General features: G+C 44.6%; 3 protein-coding genes across 5 annotated transcripts; 2 read left to right on the forward strand and 1 right to left on the reverse strand.

Moving 5' to 3' along the window:
* The first annotated feature begins 1363 nt into the window (after window positions 1-1363).
* Window positions 1364-7683, forward strand: arfgap3 (ADP-ribosylation factor GTPase activating protein 3). 2 transcript variants are annotated; one of them, XM_076158924.1, is made up of 16 exons: window positions 1364-1531; window positions 2381-2499; window positions 2592-2664; window positions 2756-2887; window positions 3194-3274; window positions 3383-3473; window positions 3548-3607; window positions 3694-3740; window positions 3844-3995; window positions 4098-4229; window positions 4348-4473; window positions 4571-4717; window positions 4876-5002; window positions 5145-5232; window positions 5355-5479; window positions 5704-7683. In XM_076158924.1, the coding sequence occupies exons 1-16, from the start codon at window positions 1463-1465 to the stop codon at window positions 5719-5721; spliced, it is 1587 nt and encodes a 528-aa protein (XP_076015039.1). In that variant the 5' UTR covers window positions 1364-1462; the 3' UTR covers window positions 5722-7683. The 2 variants fall into 2 exon arrangements, with proteins under 2 accessions (XP_076015039.1, XP_076015040.1); XM_076158925.1 differs by lacking the exon at window positions 3548-3607.
* Window positions 7684-8311: 628 nt separating this feature from the next.
* ikbip (IKBKB interacting protein) lies at window positions 8312-11987 on the forward strand. Of its 2 annotated transcripts, XM_076159031.1 has the most exons (4): window positions 8312-8769; window positions 8850-8967; window positions 10612-10833; window positions 10948-11987. In XM_076159031.1, the coding sequence occupies exons 1-4, from the start codon at window positions 8564-8566 to the stop codon at window positions 11554-11556; spliced, it is 1155 nt and encodes a 384-aa protein (XP_076015146.1). In that variant the 5' UTR covers window positions 8312-8563; the 3' UTR covers window positions 11557-11987. The 2 variants fall into 2 exon arrangements, with proteins under 2 accessions (XP_076015146.1, XP_076015145.1); XM_076159030.1 differs by lacking the exons at window positions 10612-10833; window positions 10948-11987 and adding an exon at window positions 9398-10494.
* A 645-nt stretch (window positions 11988-12632) lies between these two features.
* ckap4 (cytoskeleton associated protein 4) lies at window positions 12633-15483 on the reverse strand. Its single transcript, XM_076159028.1, has 2 exons — window positions 14986-15483; window positions 12633-14000 (listed from the first exon to the last, which is right to left on the reverse strand). Exons 1-2 carry the CDS (start codon window positions 15310-15312, stop codon window positions 12765-12767), a joined length of 1563 nt encoding a protein of 520 aa, XP_076015143.1. The 5' UTR covers window positions 15313-15483; the 3' UTR covers window positions 12633-12764.
* Between the last annotated feature and the right edge of the window lie 740 nt (window positions 15484-16223).

Here is a 16223-nt window from a genome sequence, read left to right on the forward strand (position 1 = left end):
GTTTTGTTTCCCCTGTCATCGGGACATACTCAATGATTTAATCAAAATTTTCACTCAGAATCTAAGACATGGATTGATTTGCATATTTTCATAACCTCTATCCGTATGTTTGGATCATTGAAGGCTTTGTGGGCACATGTCTCGTCGGGGAGTTGTATCACACGCTTTTACTTGTTTAAGCTCCGGATCAAATCATCGTGTAACGTTTGGTGACGATCATTGTAAAATACTATTTGATGCCTTTTACTGCAGTGGGAGAGCAAGGTGAATTGAGTTCTGTCTTAAAGCCAAGAAGGATATGTTTTGCCATGTTTTCAGGGCACGCTGTCATCACAACACAGCAACAGCTGTACTTGCACACTTCAGTTTGTAAATGTTGTCCCACAACATAATAAATTAGTTTAAAGGAACATTTTGGCTTGTCTATGTTCAGTGTCTAATTCTCTATGTCCATATACATGTTTATTCTACATGTCTTGCAGTTTTTCACTAATCTAATTGAATATTGAAAATTAAAATGTATAGAAATTAAATTGTTCCTTGGACTGGCAATATACTTTACTATAACTTATTAGACAATCAATTGCATACACATGTGATTACCACAGAACCACACTGATATTTGGAACACACCTTTAGAGAGAGAGATTTTGAGAACACAATTATAACATTTATTTATTTATAATTAATATTATTATCATTATCAGTACCAGTATTGGAGGGTAGGCGCTACATTGACATCGTGTGGTGTTTTTTATATTACACATCCTGTAAAACGCCACAGTGACAGAGACCTTTTAAAAACTGGAAGACCTAATTCACCTTAAGTACTAAGTTATAGTATTTTACATTATATAATTGGATTCAAATATATATTATGAGCCTTAGGAAAAGGGCAAGGAGGCCGTAAAGCAGGAGTCTGCAATACACTATATTTACATTAAACTTCACTTTTTGTAATGTTGGCGTCGTTTTATTTAATCTCTTGTCTCCTATTTTCGTATTCTAGCCCTGGCGAAGATTATCTACTGGTGATTCAATTTAAAATAAAGAAAAACATCCATAATTAATTAAATAGCCATGGATTCAAAGAGAGATCAATCTTGTCTTTGAGAGACCATTTTGGATATTGATTTTGGATGCACTGATTAATAACGCTTGATGCTTGGTAGGGATTCGAACCTACGTCTCCTGGACAGAAAAGACAGATGGTTTGACAGGGGAGTAAACTAGACTATCTAACACCATTATAAACTCATTTCCCGCGTATGTACAGATAAACTGTATTTCCCAGAATGCTTTGCCACAATAACAGATCCACGTGTCCCATCTAGCCAATCAGAAAGTCGCCATGATGTTTCCCGACTGACGTGTCGCATCTGGGTTATTAATGAGGAAAAACACAGCGCTGTTTTTTTTTTAATGTTACTTTGACCGTCAGCTGTCACCAACAGGTAGAAAGATGGCAGAGCCGAGCAGGAACGACATTTCTGCCATTTTCAAGCGTCTTCGCTCCGTCCCCACGAATAAGGTGAGCGTCTCCGGTCTCTTTTGTTGGACGAGGAAGTGAGACGAAGTAAACCTTTGACACGTCGCACTTTGAGCGACAGGACGGACGGACGGATGGCTAACTTGACGCGTTGTACCCGTTACATATCTGATAACATTTCTGTCCTAAAGACGGTTTCGCAGCGTAACATTTGCGCCTCCTCGGCATTCATGACAATCGCAAATGGGTGACATTACGCGAGCTGGTTAGCTTTACGAAGCGAAACCAAGTAGCTGACAGCCTAGCTAACCAGGTAGTTTGACAGCTCACCGCTAGCCATGTTTGTTTACGCTCTATTTACATTGACTCTAACTGTTCTAAGGCCCATTTGAATTTACCTGCAGGGTTTTCTACATTCCGATGCTACTGTGGGGGCGCCAGTGGTTCATGTCGTTAAACTGAATAAACTTCACTAACAGCTGTCTTAGCAGAGACAGCCGTTACTGACACCGTCTCTCTCTCTCTCTCTCTCTCTCTCTCTCTCTCTCTCTCTCACTCTCACTCACTCACTCACTCACTCACTCACACGTTTCCTATACATCCCTTCAGTCTCTTTGTGATGTATTCCTTTTCTCACCTACTGCTCCTATTGCAGACTGGAGGAGCCATTTGTAGGCAGTTTGTGATACTGCCCTATATACTCACACTACACTTAAAAGCTTTAAAAAAGTACCCATTGTGTCGTTGTCAATGACTGCATGCCCATTTTGTATGACCTGGCTATCAGAACTGGTAAATGATGTCTCCAAAATGTTTTACAGCCTCATGCTCATTGTTATGTCTTCAGATGAAATAAATCTTTGGATATAACTCACAATCTCTTTCCTTTAGGTTTGCTTTGACTGTTCCGCTAAAAATCCCAGTTGGGCCAGCATCACCTACGGTGTGTTCCTGTGTATAGACTGCTCAGGGACACACAGGTCTCTGGGGGTGCACCTGTCCTTTATCAGGTAGGGAGACGTGTGTTTTTGAAACTCAGTCTGGTTGACACCAGAACACAGAACCACCAGTTTTGTTGACATCTTCATGCTGGTCTATACAGGTCCACTGAACTGGACTTTAACTGGTCGTGGTTTCAGCTAAGATGTATGCAAGTGGGAGGCAATGCCTGCGCGGTGAGTACTACAGGAAACACTACATTAAACTCCAAACACACATCTGCTTATCTGCTTGAATCCTCTATCTGTGTCGGCCTTCTGGTGGCAGATTTCATTCTTCAACCAGCATGGCTGCAGGGCGAACGCTGCCAATGCCAAGTACAACAGTCGAGCTGCCCAGCTGTATCGAGAGAAGATGAAGACTTTAGCCACGCAAGCCACAAGACGCCATGGCACTGAGGTACTACAGACATGTTGGTTTCAGGTTTAAACCAGGTTGGAAACCCTGGGAAAGTCATGGAATTTAGAGCTCTTAGTGCCACATTTCATTTTTCAGCAGGTAGAAACAACACCACAATGGAAGTGCAGTTTAAAGTCATGGAAATTCATTGGTCAAAATTTCTATGAATGCTGTAAAGATATCCTGCTTCTATGACAGATACAAATATGTGTAGCTCTTTGGTCGTTATGCTTATGCTGTGTGTAAGTAACCTATGTGTAAGTGCACCTATAGCTCTGTATCAGTGGCTTATCATCTTCTGCGTAGTTGTGGCTTGATAGCCAGGCTCCTCTCACCCCAACGTCACCAGATGACAAGCAGGTGGACTTCTTCGCCCTGCACACACAGGTATGGTGAGCTGGTCTAGGTCTGCATTTATCCATACATTGCTTGCATATGTTTACTCTATATATTGGCTGGACTTCATTATATGTATTCATGTTGTGTGACACCCAGGGTGAGCCTGAAAATCTGAACATGGCACAAATGACTCTCAGCTCCACCTTGGAGAAGCTTTCATCCCCAGAGAAGGAGGGCGACAAAAATGGTATCTATTGTTTCTGCTGAATATTGTCACACATAAACAAAGTTACACTAAGTGTGCACATTCACTCTTGTCAGGAAATCCAGAAGATGGTCCTAGTTTGGAACTGTTGAGCGTTTCTCCTAAAGGAAATCCAGGTTTTACCAGATTAAATGTATCTAATCTACACCCCTTCATGTGCTCGTCTTGGTTGATTAAATACTGTGTCATTCCCCCTCTGCAGAGCCATCATCATTTCTCAAGAAGAAGCCAACTGGTGCCAAGAAAACGGTATGAACACGGTCACTCATTTGGGATTTGGCACCCCGCGTTCATGCTGTGCTGCGAAAACAGAAACCCAATGCGTTTTGTAACATGTGTGTGCGTTTACTAGCTGGGTACGAAGAAAGGTGGCCTGGGGGCTCAGAAGGTCAGCAGCCAGAGCTTCTCAGAGTTGGAGAAGAAGGCCCAAGCTGCAGACAAACTCAGACAGAGGGAGGAGAACCCGGCTGTCAACAAGAAGAGCAGTCAGCATGACGACTCCATGTGAGTGGTGCTCAGAAACAGAAGTCTTACCCCCTGCCAATGTCGGCTCACCTTCATCCTTTCATGTATTTTTAACTTGCATCCTCCTCCTCCTCTCCTCAGCGCTCCGTCCCTGCGTCTGGCCTACAAAGATCTTGAGCAGCAGAGGAAGTTGGAGGAGCAGAAGCTGAAGGGTTTGGAGGGGAACAAGAAGGAGCAAGCGGAGCGACTGGGCATGGGTCTCGGCATGAGGAGGTAGTTTGAGGAAGAAGAGACAAAATCTTCCAAAATCCCCCTGTTCTGTTTGATTTCTTCCTGTTATTTTTTCGGTAATTTCTCCTCTTGTTGTCACTCCGTCCTCTCTCCTTTCTAGTGGAGTGTCTCATTCAGTCACTTCCGACATGCACATGATCCAGCAGGAAACTCCAGTGGGCACCAAGACGAACAAGGCACGCCGGTTCGTGGAAGAAGAGGACGATGAAGGCGCTTTCACCTCGAGGTAGGATAAAGGAATCCAGCAATTCTAAACTTATCTTCATGCCGTTGATGATTGGAATGGTGCTAAACGTGGTGATCTCGTACGCCTCCGATCTCAGGGTTTCATCCCGGTTTGAGGATCAAACAGAATCGGATAAATTCTCTTCTGGGTGGGGCGATGGAGAAGGTGGAGACTGGATGAAGGAAAGCAAGAAACCAGAACCCGACTTCTTCCTGTCCTCCACTATGTCTTCACTGAATGACAGGTAAGGACAGTGTGTGTCCCTCGTTACATACAACATCTTTGACACTCTTTTGTTTTCTTTACACAGCTAAGATCTCTCTGATACACTGTGCAAGGTCCATTCGAGTCAAGGTACGACATCAAGTTTGTTTCCATTTCTAATCTTCATCTTCTTATCAGACCCACAGCAAGGAGGAAACCAGAGGCAGTCGCGTTTTCAGACACGGGAGAGGCACGGAAAAAGTTTGGCACAGACGTCAAAGCCATCTCCTCTGACATGTACTTTGGCAAGCAAGACAACTCAGAGGTACACAGTCACATGCCACATGCATCCTGCACTCAAACTACGGGCAGGAAATCCTCTCACTACATGTTTCATTTTCATACTGCGTGTTTTGATTCTTATCGTTGACTTAAGTTACAATTTCACCAATACCTTTTCCCCTCAGTATGAGACCAGAACACAACTGGAACGATTTTCGGGAAGCACCGCTATAAGCTCAGCAGACCTGTTCGATGATCCAAAGAAGAAGCCCGGTAAGGGAAACTACGCCTTTGATTCCATTTAAATCTATATTTACACGTTGTATAGTAGTGTATGTCATTCCCTGAAGATACAGTGGGATAATCCTCCACCTGTCTCCGTCTTGTGTACACAGCGAGTTCATACCGTCTGACCAACGTGCTGCCCAGCGCTCCAGACATGTCCCAGCTCAAACTCGGGGTGCGCTCAGTAGCGGGGAAACTGTCGGTCATGGCCAGCGGTGTAGTCAGCTCCATTCAGGTCGGTCACATATGTGTCTTCTATCAACTTAGATCTCATACATTTCCCTTAAAACACTGATTCTTACTGTGTGTGTGTGTGTGTGTGTGTGTGTGTGTGTGTGTGTGTGTGTGTGTGTGTGTGTGTGTGTGTGTGTGTGTGTGTGTGTGTGTGTGTGTGTGTGTGTGTGTGTGTGTGTGTGTGTGTGTGTGTGTGTGTGTGTGTGTGTGTGTGTGTGTTTTCAGGATCACTACAGTACCTGAGTCCCGGCGCGTCTCCTCTCAGATCCTGTTCATAACTCTCCCAGTGAGTGGTCGCCCCTCATCCTCACATGGAGAGAGATAAAGGGGAAAGATGAGCCAGTGCTCTTCACAAATACACTCAACCTACATTTATTTCAGAGCTTTTCTTTTTGTATAATACATTATAGAAAATGTATATCAATCAAAATGATGAAGCATAACTGGGTTCATGTTTCCTCTGCAGGCATCTTGAAGCAGGATCTTGTCGTATATTTAGTTTGCATTAAATAATGTAGTTTGCTTGGGATTTTAGGGTTGAAATATGTAGCGTTTTCTCTAAAAGTTTCTACTGTGGTCATGGTGTTATGAAGGAGGAGTTTGCTTTTTGAGTCCTTTTGTCTTTTTGGTAAAGATCTGAAGGTCGGAGGAAATGCTCTTGTGAGTATTTAATGATTTCACACACTCTCGCCCATCACGTGCATTCTGTGGTGTTGTCTTGAAAGTGTCCTTTCTGTCCCCAAAGTGCACTTAAGTTTCGCTCCGTCACAAACGGGACCAAAACATGCAAACAAGGCCTCAGGGGACCCCAGGTTTCTTTCCTAAGTTGTTTACGATCAGTTATGTTCATCTCTGTTGGCTTCGAGCTTTGCAATGCATCCTGCCAATAGATTGGAGGTTTGTCTTTGTTTTTGTTTTTGTTGGCTGTGTGTATATTTACAAAAAGCGAGATGACATCCAGAGCTTAATTAAGCAGCTGGCCAGTTTAGGTTTAAAAGGAAATCGACTCCCAGTCAGTTGTCATGGCACTAGAATTTCCGCTCTTGAAGTTGCACTAATTAGGTATTTTGCATTTTGCATTTTTTGGCACTTTAAGCTTTTGCATCCAAGTGAAGGGTTGCCGTGGTTGTTTCTTATATTTTTTGGGTGAATTTGGAGAAGCACCTTTGATGTTTTGGTTTGTTGTTTGGTTCTCTGGTGAATTCCAAGGCCGTCCCCTCTGGTAAATCATTCAATGGCACACAGACCAGGACTCCCTGATGCTGATCCATCTTTTCCTTAACCTGCTTCTGTGAATGTAAACAGTTAAGTCTTTCAGTTTCAGCTAAACCCTTTGTTGTCATAACCCCACTGCCAGTAGCATCATGGTCCAGGTCATTTTCTTTAATTAAGTCTGAATTATGTCGTCAGAGGTGAAAATGAGCGATAAATAGCATCAACCTCTACTGACTTTAGATTTGACATTTAAGCAATAGAGAAGTTTGTTGTCCGTACATTGTGCTTTAGAATCATGCGAGAATTTGCCACAATGCCACTGTAATTGTGCCCAGCTGAGGGAGTGATGCACATTGATAAGAGGAGGATTCCATAACTGAGCAATCTCTTCAAGCTACTCAGAAGATTGATTTGATGAATGTTAATCACCAAATCGAAGGCAACCTTGTTGAGAGTGGAGCATCTTTCGGTGACCAAATAGTTGTTCATTCCATCACTGTATGCCTTAGTCCAACAAACTCTTGAGTCACACACACTGTGGAATATTGTGGAGTGATCTGGTTGCCCTTTTGCACGTGGCAGCTTTTGCTTGAATGTACTGTAATGCAGCCGAACGTTTTGCCCTTAGACGACGTTGCGTCCACCTTTACACCTAAGCTTCATTGATGTTTGTTATTTGTGTCTCTGCTGTTCCGTGTGTGGAATATTGTATATTGTAACATTAGAAGAGTAGCAGCCCGTAATGTGCATGGCCTCTGTAGTATTAGGACACACGCTGATGATGGCATATAGCTGCTGGACCCATCCATTAATTATGTTGTCACATTAAACCTGTATATCAGCCTACAGCTACATACAATGATGTATAGGGCTTTGAGCGAGCATTTATAGAAAGCTATTGATAATCGAATTTTGACAATTTTGGACACTCAAAATGTAAGTAGTTCTGTTTTTTGGAATCATGCCAAATAAATGGCTCGTGCCTATGAACTCCTTTGCTTACTACTTTGTCTTTAGCGTGTTGTGCTTGTCTCTCTGTGTACAGTACACATACACATACATAAGTCTATATAAACATTACAAACAGGGTAGGAAGCAACATGAAAGAAAGAATAACGCACACACACATGACATATTGCCTGAAACTTGTAAAATGTACAAATGTTATTAATCTTCAGATTTTAAATCCTTCCTGTATAAGGATAAATACTGGCAGTCGCTTACGTGGCTGTCGCGTTTGGGGTCCTTCCTGTGCTGTCGGACATATGAGAGTCAAGATTTTGAACTCATTTTAACGATCTTTTTTTTTACTTTACTTTTTTTACTTTCTTTTCATTTTGGTTACAATCCAGTTGATCACATGTGCTCTTTAGAATCTAGAAGATATCCAAGCCGTGTCAACTATTTATCTTAAACGTGCTATACAATATTATTGATGTTCTAGTCTAGTGCGTAGTTATTGAGAATTTTTGTCTCTTTGCCGCTGCAGCTCGGAGTAGCTGTATAACATGACGTAAAATTGTTGTACAAATGTACACATAAACCCCAAAGCATATTCGTGATCAAATTGAATCTTTCCAACAGAAAAGCACTCCGGCTTCCGTGGTGGTTGTATTTACGGGCTCATAAAATTCTATTGAAGGCAGCATTTTTCCAAAGAGCACTAAGAAGGACTTGGGATGAGCTAGCGGTAACAAATTGTTAATATGCAGCTTTTTGGCTTATTATTTTAGGATTTTAGGTTCGCCATGACTTAAACAGCAAAGAAGTTGTTCGATTTAACTCCTCAGATGAACGAATAGACGGTGGGTGTTTCTTTTTCGGCCTGTGATTGAATTCCTTCACAGTTAGAAGTTTACACTGCGCTAAAATGCCTAATGAAGTGAAGCAGAGGAGGAAAGCTCAGTCACAGAAACAAAGTGAGGAAGTTTCCGAGAAAACTGCTGAAGATGTGAAAGATGAAGCGCAAAAAGTGAAGACGGAAGATGGAAACAACGGAGGAGCACCGAAGTCGAGTCTGGATTTTAAATGCATCATGTGTGTGTTGTCGTTTGCGGCATGCGGGGCTCTGACTTGGTAAGTTAAGAGTCTTGTTTTTCAAGTTAAGAATCGTTCACGGCTTCGTTCTCTTTACTGACTGTGTTTGTGGGTTTTAGGGTGGTGCTGCAACAGAATGAGAGGTTCACTGAAATGGAGGAAAACTACAAAGCCCTACATGGAAAAACTGCAAGTCTGGTCGACATGGAGGAAGAAGTGCTCAAGGCTTCCAAAAAGGTACGTTTGATTTACGGCGGGGGCGGGGCTAGACGGCAATGAATGAAGTGTAGGCGGTGCACTCTCCAAATCAATGCATATCCATTGTACATTGTACAGTGTGTGTGTGTGTGTGTGCGTGTGTTTTGTTTCGTTTTGTTTTGTTTTGTTGTTCTTCATCAGTCTCTCATCCCAACATATTTGGAGCAGTTCAGGATGGTTGTCATTACTGGATTACTATTGCCTGAGTGTTATTATTATACTAGAACCAGCAAATGTGTCAATGAAAGTGACTACTAGAACAGCTGAATTTACATTCCATTCGTAAATCGATTGATCCGTTCATTGTTTCAGCTCTAGACTGCTCTTTGCCTTTGCGATGTCTATGTACATATTGTGGACCGTAGCGCTCCCACACAAACAGCCCTCCTGTTTTGTATTGTGGCTGCAGCTTGCCGCTACCGAGGATGAACTACAGGAGGCGCTCACCACTGTCTCCTTGACAAAAAGACTCCAGGAGGACATCTCCAACCTTTATGCTGCTGTCATGGCGATGCAGGAAGAAGAGAATTCCGCCTCCCATGACCTGCAGACGGTCAACGCCCACTTTCTCAATGTGACAGAGACGTGGCAGGGACGTCTGGCCGCCCTCACCTCGGACCTGACCACCATCAAAGCCGAGTCACGGGACGCCCACGCGGGAGCCACAGACCGGGTGAACGAGGCTGAGCGGAGGGCCCGGACGCTGGCAGCGAGGCTGGAGGAGCTCGAGGACAGCACGAGGAGAAACACCCGCGCCCTGGAGCGCACAGAAGAAGATGACGCCAAACGGGTCCAGGGTCAGCTGGACTGGAACACCAAGCAGATCCACAATCTGGAGGGCCAGATCAGCAGCTTGGCCCTTAGAAAGGCTGAGCTTAACTCTCAGTTGCAGGAGCATATTCCCAAGGCACAGGAATGTGAAACACACCTGCCTAAAGTGGAGGAGGCAGTGAGGTCCATCCTCAGGCTCGGGGCAGATCTGGGCAGCGCAGAGAAGAGGCTGGAAGAAGTGACACTGCAGGTGTTTGGGACTGAGGACAGCATGCTGAAAACACTGAATGAAATCCTGGACATCAGACAGGAGCTGGACACCCTGCAGGCTCACAACAGCATCCTCAAGATGAAGAACGAGTTATCCGTGGTTAAAGAGGCTGTCCATGAACTCACCATGGTGCTGCGGGGAAGGAGGGATGAGAGGCCTCCAGAGTCTATCACTCTGGAGGGAACAGAATGGGAAGATGAAGTGGAGGAAGACAAAGAGTGGGAAACATATGGGGAGGATGAGACACCTCTGCCTCTTAGTAATGGCCTCACTGAATGACCTCCTTGCTTTTACAGTGTCATATATATATAAATTGTGTATAATATAGTGCTAGACTTGAGCACAGACTCTGCAGAATGTATTTCCATGGTATTGTTAATGTAGACTAGAGTAACATGTGTAGCAATTTTTGAAAAAGTCTCCTGAACTGTTCACTGAACTTCTTTACACCTACAATGAATTTGGCATTTGGCTTATTTAATAAAATCACAATCTTATTATTTGTGTGTATTTGTCATCTTTTACACCCTTGTGTGTTTTCACTTAAACCATCCTGCCCAAACATGTATGTCCCGTTTCAGTGTGACAGTGTTCGGCTGATGCTGGAGGGTCTCGGGGGTGAGCGGGGAGGTCTCCAGCCTCAGCTGCAGGGTCTGGAGCAGGACGTGGGCCGGCTGAAGGAGTGGGCCTCTGGGCTGACTGAGAAACGAACTCAGCTGCAGAACAGCCTGAGCGCACTGACCGATGCTGTGGGACAAATCCAGGAACGCACCTCCGCCATCACCAAGGACCTCACCAATAAGGTAGAGAGAATGGTTGTTGGAAGAAAGAAAATGTAGGATTGTTGCCTGATCTTGTCTCTCTCTCTCTCTTCATGCTTTTCATCTTCATCTTCTCATCCTTTATTTACCGACTAGGTGGCATCAGTGCGGACTGATGTGCGCAGGATGGATGGCCTGCAGTCTGAGCTGCAGTCTCTGCTGACTCAGGTGGGGGAGCTAGAAGACAAGACTACGCAGGTGGAGCACAGCATGGTCAAACGCATCGGTGACGTGCTGGCGAAGAGCATCGACCGAGTCACCGGTCTGCGAGCTTCGTCCGAACGCAACGCTAAGGCCATCGAGCAGCTCGGCCAACGCCTCCCTGAGCTGACCACGGCTGACAAGCAGATCTCTGAGCGCTTGAGGGAGCTAGAGAGCGGCAGGGCCCGTCTGATCAGAACTGTGACCTTTGCCGCCGACCTTAAACCAAAGGTGGCCTCAATCAAGCGTGACTTTGAGGCGTTCGACCCTCAGGTGTCGGATCTGATCCTGCGAATAGGCCGCCTAGCAGAGGATCTCACAAAAAGAGAGCAGGACATCACTGAGCTCAGGGAGACTCTGGCCAACCTCAGTAATGTCGAGGGGGATTTAAGCGTTACGAGCAAACGGGTTAGTCAGATAGCAGATATGTCTGACTTTGCAGAGGCGAGATTACAAGATAACCTGAGCATGACCCCATCACAATCTCAGAGCACTGGAGACTGATCTGTGTTCTGTGTCCTTCAGCAGTGAAATCTGTGAAACTGCCATACTACTGTTTGAAGGTTTTACTGAAATAAACCTTTATTGTACAAATTAAACGAATGTGAAGCTTTTGTTTGAGCGGTGGAGAATGAGGAAATATCTGTGGTCTAAACAATGTGGCAGCTGGTCTGACGACATTCATGCAGGTTGAAGGTCTGTTTGACAGAAAGGAGCTGATGACCTGCATGGAGAGCCTCTTGGATGTAAACGCTTGTTATGTGACTGAACTCAAACACCATGAGTGTGTGTAGTTTGTTGTAAATAATTACTCTTGAACATGATACTTTGATTAATATAGTTTTTAATACACTTGGCTTAATTTAAGAGATTCTTAACAAAGACTGGATTGTTATTTTTGAGCAAAGACAAAGAAGAATCAAGCTTGAATAAAGATTTGGGTTATCATTATTATTATTATAATTATTAGATTAAAATCCCTAATGGGTTGTAGTTCTGGTCAATACTTAACTTAAAATTTAACCTAATTTTATCCAAATTTTAAGTCCATGTATGTTTTGTGCTGAATATTAGAAGTGAGTTCTGTCTCCTTACTCTCTTATACGTATATATATATATATATATATATATATATATATATGTATATATATACACTATAACATTATATATATATATATATATATATATATATATATATATATATATATATATATATATAATGTTATAGTGTACGTTTGCAAACAAATAATTCTCCACAGATTTGGGTCAACAGTTTTTATTGAAAAAAAAAGAAAAAAGAAAAACCTTGTAAACCTTGTCTCATCTTATTGCAGTTTGGGTTTTGGAGAAACAGCTTTGGCACAGAGACGGAATAGAAGACAGAAAACAATAATATTAGGAACAGTTACAGTGCAGAATGAGTGTTGACTTTGATTTCACAGAACAGCAGTCCAGCGCTGCCTCCCTGCCCCCCTGCCCCCCTCCCCTGCAAACCCCCACCCTGCCTCTCCACCCTTCCACATCCCCTGACCCCCATCCCCTCCCTTCCCTTCCCTCCCCCCACATTCTCTTCCTCTCGCTTTTGTAAAACATGATAAAATCACCACATCATCAACTATGGCCTCCTGAACAGTGATTCTTCTTCACGTCTCCCTGGTGAGCGTTATGAAAGTGGGTTTTGGCCACTTTCTGGATGTTCCAGTATGGTGACGTCACACCTGTGATCTAATCACTTCGTTTTCTTTGGTGAGCTGTTTTGATAAGTCTGCGAGTGACTTGGTGGTCTGCGTCAGCTGATTCTGAAGGGCAGAAATGGCTTTCTCGTGCCCTTCCAGCTTGGCTGCTTTGCCCTCCAAACTATTGATCATACCTCTTAAGCTTTCTACCTGCTCTGGCTTCACTTTGCCGCTGCTGTCCTCCTGAGCAGCGAGCCTGGCCTCCACATCCTCAACCTTCACTCCCAGGCTTGTGTCTTTTGAAATGAGCCTAGTCTGGGCACTACTCATAACAGCCATGTTGGACTGGAGCTCTGCAAAACTACTCTTCAGTGCTCCAAGCTCCTTCTCCAGGCCGTTCTTTGCTTTCTCAGCAGCCTCCCTCTGAGCAGCTAGAGCGCTTTCGTGGGTTTCATATTTGGTAAGTAGTGTTTTCACTTTTGAGGTGATCTCTGATACTGATGCCTGTAGTGACTCTTCACTGTCCTCTGATGCTTTCACTCTGGCTTCCAGATCATCTGACCTTTTCTGGGCTTGAGCGGCGACTGCTTTCACTTCCTTCTCCACAGACCGAATGGCCTCTGTGGCCTGTCCCACTCCACTTTCCAGTGTCACCGCTTTGTCCATTACAGCCTGGACACTGGCCTCTGCCGCAGACAGTGATTTTTTCAGACTGCCAACAGTCTGCTGCATCACTGTCCTGACTCCTTCAATCTCTTCAGATAGTGACGCAACTTCCTTGTTGCGGGTATGGAGCTCTCCGCTGACGGTGCCTATCTGCTCCCTGAGTGAATCAGCTGAAGCCTTTGCAACCTGCTCTTCCGTTTTAATCTCAGCTATGGACTCAACAATGGCAGAGAGTTCTTGTTTGAGCAGCGATGGGTCTTCCATGTCCCCTAATTTGGCGTTGAGCGCCTCCAGCTGGCTCTGCGCCTCCCCCTGAGACTCTGCGAATGCTGTCATGCTGGTGGCGATTGACTGACTCAGCTCAGCCAAGCGTTCCTCCACAGTCGTCTCCAGGGAGGAGAGGTCCTTTTCGCTAGCCTCCTTCACCTCGTCGATGCCCTCTGTAAGGTCCCTGAGTAGATCTTTCTGTAGCTTCTGAATGGTCTCCTCCACCTTCCTGGTCTCCCCCTCACCCCGCTTCATCCTGCTGATGGTTCCCTCCAGCTCCACCCGTGTGATGCCCAGCGATGACTCCAGTCCATCCACAACACTACTGAGAGACTCCACCTGTACAGCCAGAGAGGGAATGTATGACAGAGTGCAGACTGAACATGGCCTATGGCAACATGATACAAATCTTATCTATGTACAAGAAAGTCAATCCAAACAATAACTTCTGTGGCTGATTATAGGTTCATACAGTAAATAAGCCCCATGGGAATTCTAAATGATTCTGTGTCCTATTTCTAAGACATAATGTTTCATGGTTTCAAACTCTCACCTGGGTAGGAACACATGGTGGGGGGTAATGCATAACCATGGTGATTAAAGACTGTCTGTGGTATGTTGCAGCTTAATGTGAAAACCTTTACTGCGCCTTGGTTCATAGATGAAGTACAATCATTGTCCCTCAGGCGATACAATACTGAAGCCAACTCCCATTCTGAGTAAACTAGTACTAGTCAACATGTGCCTAAGTAAAGTTGACTCATCACTTAAGCAAGGTGAGGCTGTGACTTCAAAGAACAATAGCCAGCGTCTTAGTTACACTCTGTACACGGTGTCCTGTAACACAGGAGCATCATGGGTTCCTGCAGGTGATAAATCCTGTTAGTGTGGAATATTATCCAGGAAAACTAGTTAAAATGGTTGAGACCAGGCTCCTTTCCATGTCAATTGGTATTCTGTCCTGCCCAGCAACTTGTATTACTCGGTTGTTCTCAAACTAGGGGTCCTCCAACTAAACAATTTTGTATAGGAGCAAATTACTCAGACTATCAATGACAGATTTATATTTACTCCCTTGATTTATACTGAAAAGAGAAGGTCGAGTATCAGGGCTGCTGCTGCTGTATGTCCTCTGGGGTTACTACCCACCCAACCCCCCACAGGACACACAACTGGACAGTTATGTAATTGTCACAAAAAGTAAGAAAAAGTGCGCGTCTAGCCTTGTTTCATTCAAGTAAAATGTAAAAGAAAGTCATTAAAACGTCATTCACCTACGTTTCCATTGAATAATCAATACGTAATAGTTGGAATCATCTCCTACCTGTTGAATGACGCTCTCCATTTTGGTGCTGAGCTCTGCGCTCTGCTGTGCGCTCTCCTCCTGTTTGGCACCGCTCAGCCGGATCTCCTCCACTACCTGCTGCAGATAAAAGGCAGCAAAGCCCGCAGCTCCTACCACGGCGATGTAACATACGACAGACACGATGAGACCCACGCAGCTCCTCGAATGCGATGGCCCCTGCGCCACGGAGCCACTCATCCCGTTGCTGCTTGCGCTCTTCTGGCTCTTCTTCGGCGCATCTTCTTGGCTGGGTGGAGAAGTTTTCTCGCTGGAGTTGTTCTGCTTTTGTCGGTTTTTCGCAGTCATCCTCAAGTTTGGAGCTCGCTCGTGTAGTGTGTGTGTAGATGTGGATGTGTGTGTCCGGTGCTGGCTTAGTGGGAGTGCAGTCGTGGATGGAGCGTGTTAAACAGCCCAGGCCCACTTGAAGCAGCGTATCAGTGAGCGCGGCGTGTCTTTCCTGGGGCTCTTTGCGTCGCGGTATGCGGATGGGGGCTGTCCCATGTTAGGAACGGGACCCTGCTGCAGCGCAAACAGCTGAAAACCCCCGCATCACAAAACAGATCCGCCGTTTGCTTCATTTCAAGGCCATTGGTGATGTTTTGAGCTCCAGGCGCATCGACCGTTCTGGCGCAACAGATACGGTGCCCAAGCGAGTTTGTTTGATAGTTAAATGAAGTCCCAGTCAAAATGAAAATGTGTTTAGTGTCTTTAAGTAACGTGAAGTAAGCAAAGACATGCAGCCACAGAAGAAGCAAGAAAAGAAGCAAAAGTTTCTCTTAAGTTCGCGCGTTGCTTACATGGAACAGAATATCACACAGGTCATTTTTATTATAAGCAGTATTTAATACTCTCTGCAAGCCGATTGTGTTGTGTTAGCTTTGTGAAAGGAGGGGCTGTTTCTTTCCTCAAGTTTGCTCCTCCTTTCATACGTGGCAGCTTGTTCTCCACACACTCCTCTTACTGAGAGGCATGCAACCTATGATTCCATCTCTCCACTGAGCTAATAACGTCCCGGTCTAAAAATGGCCACAGTGACATATATCACACAGCTTTTTTGCCTACAGTCCAGAAGAAAGGCCGAGTTGTTACACCAACGATTTCTCTCTTTATAAATGTCAGTGGATCCACCTTATTTCAGTCCTGCAATTCCTATTGAATTTGAAAGTACACGGTGTTCTGTTCACTGTATGCAAGTACATAGAAATATGATATCACAT

Source organism: Genypterus blacodes, unplaced genomic scaffold (genome assembly GCF_046128005.1).
Source record: "Genypterus blacodes isolate CSIRO-AG114 ecotype Tasmania unplaced genomic scaffold, CSIRO-AGI_Gbla_v1 ptg000090l_1, whole genome shotgun sequence".
Lineage (NCBI taxonomy): Eukaryota > Metazoa > Chordata > Actinopteri > Ophidiiformes > Ophidiidae > Genypterus > Genypterus blacodes.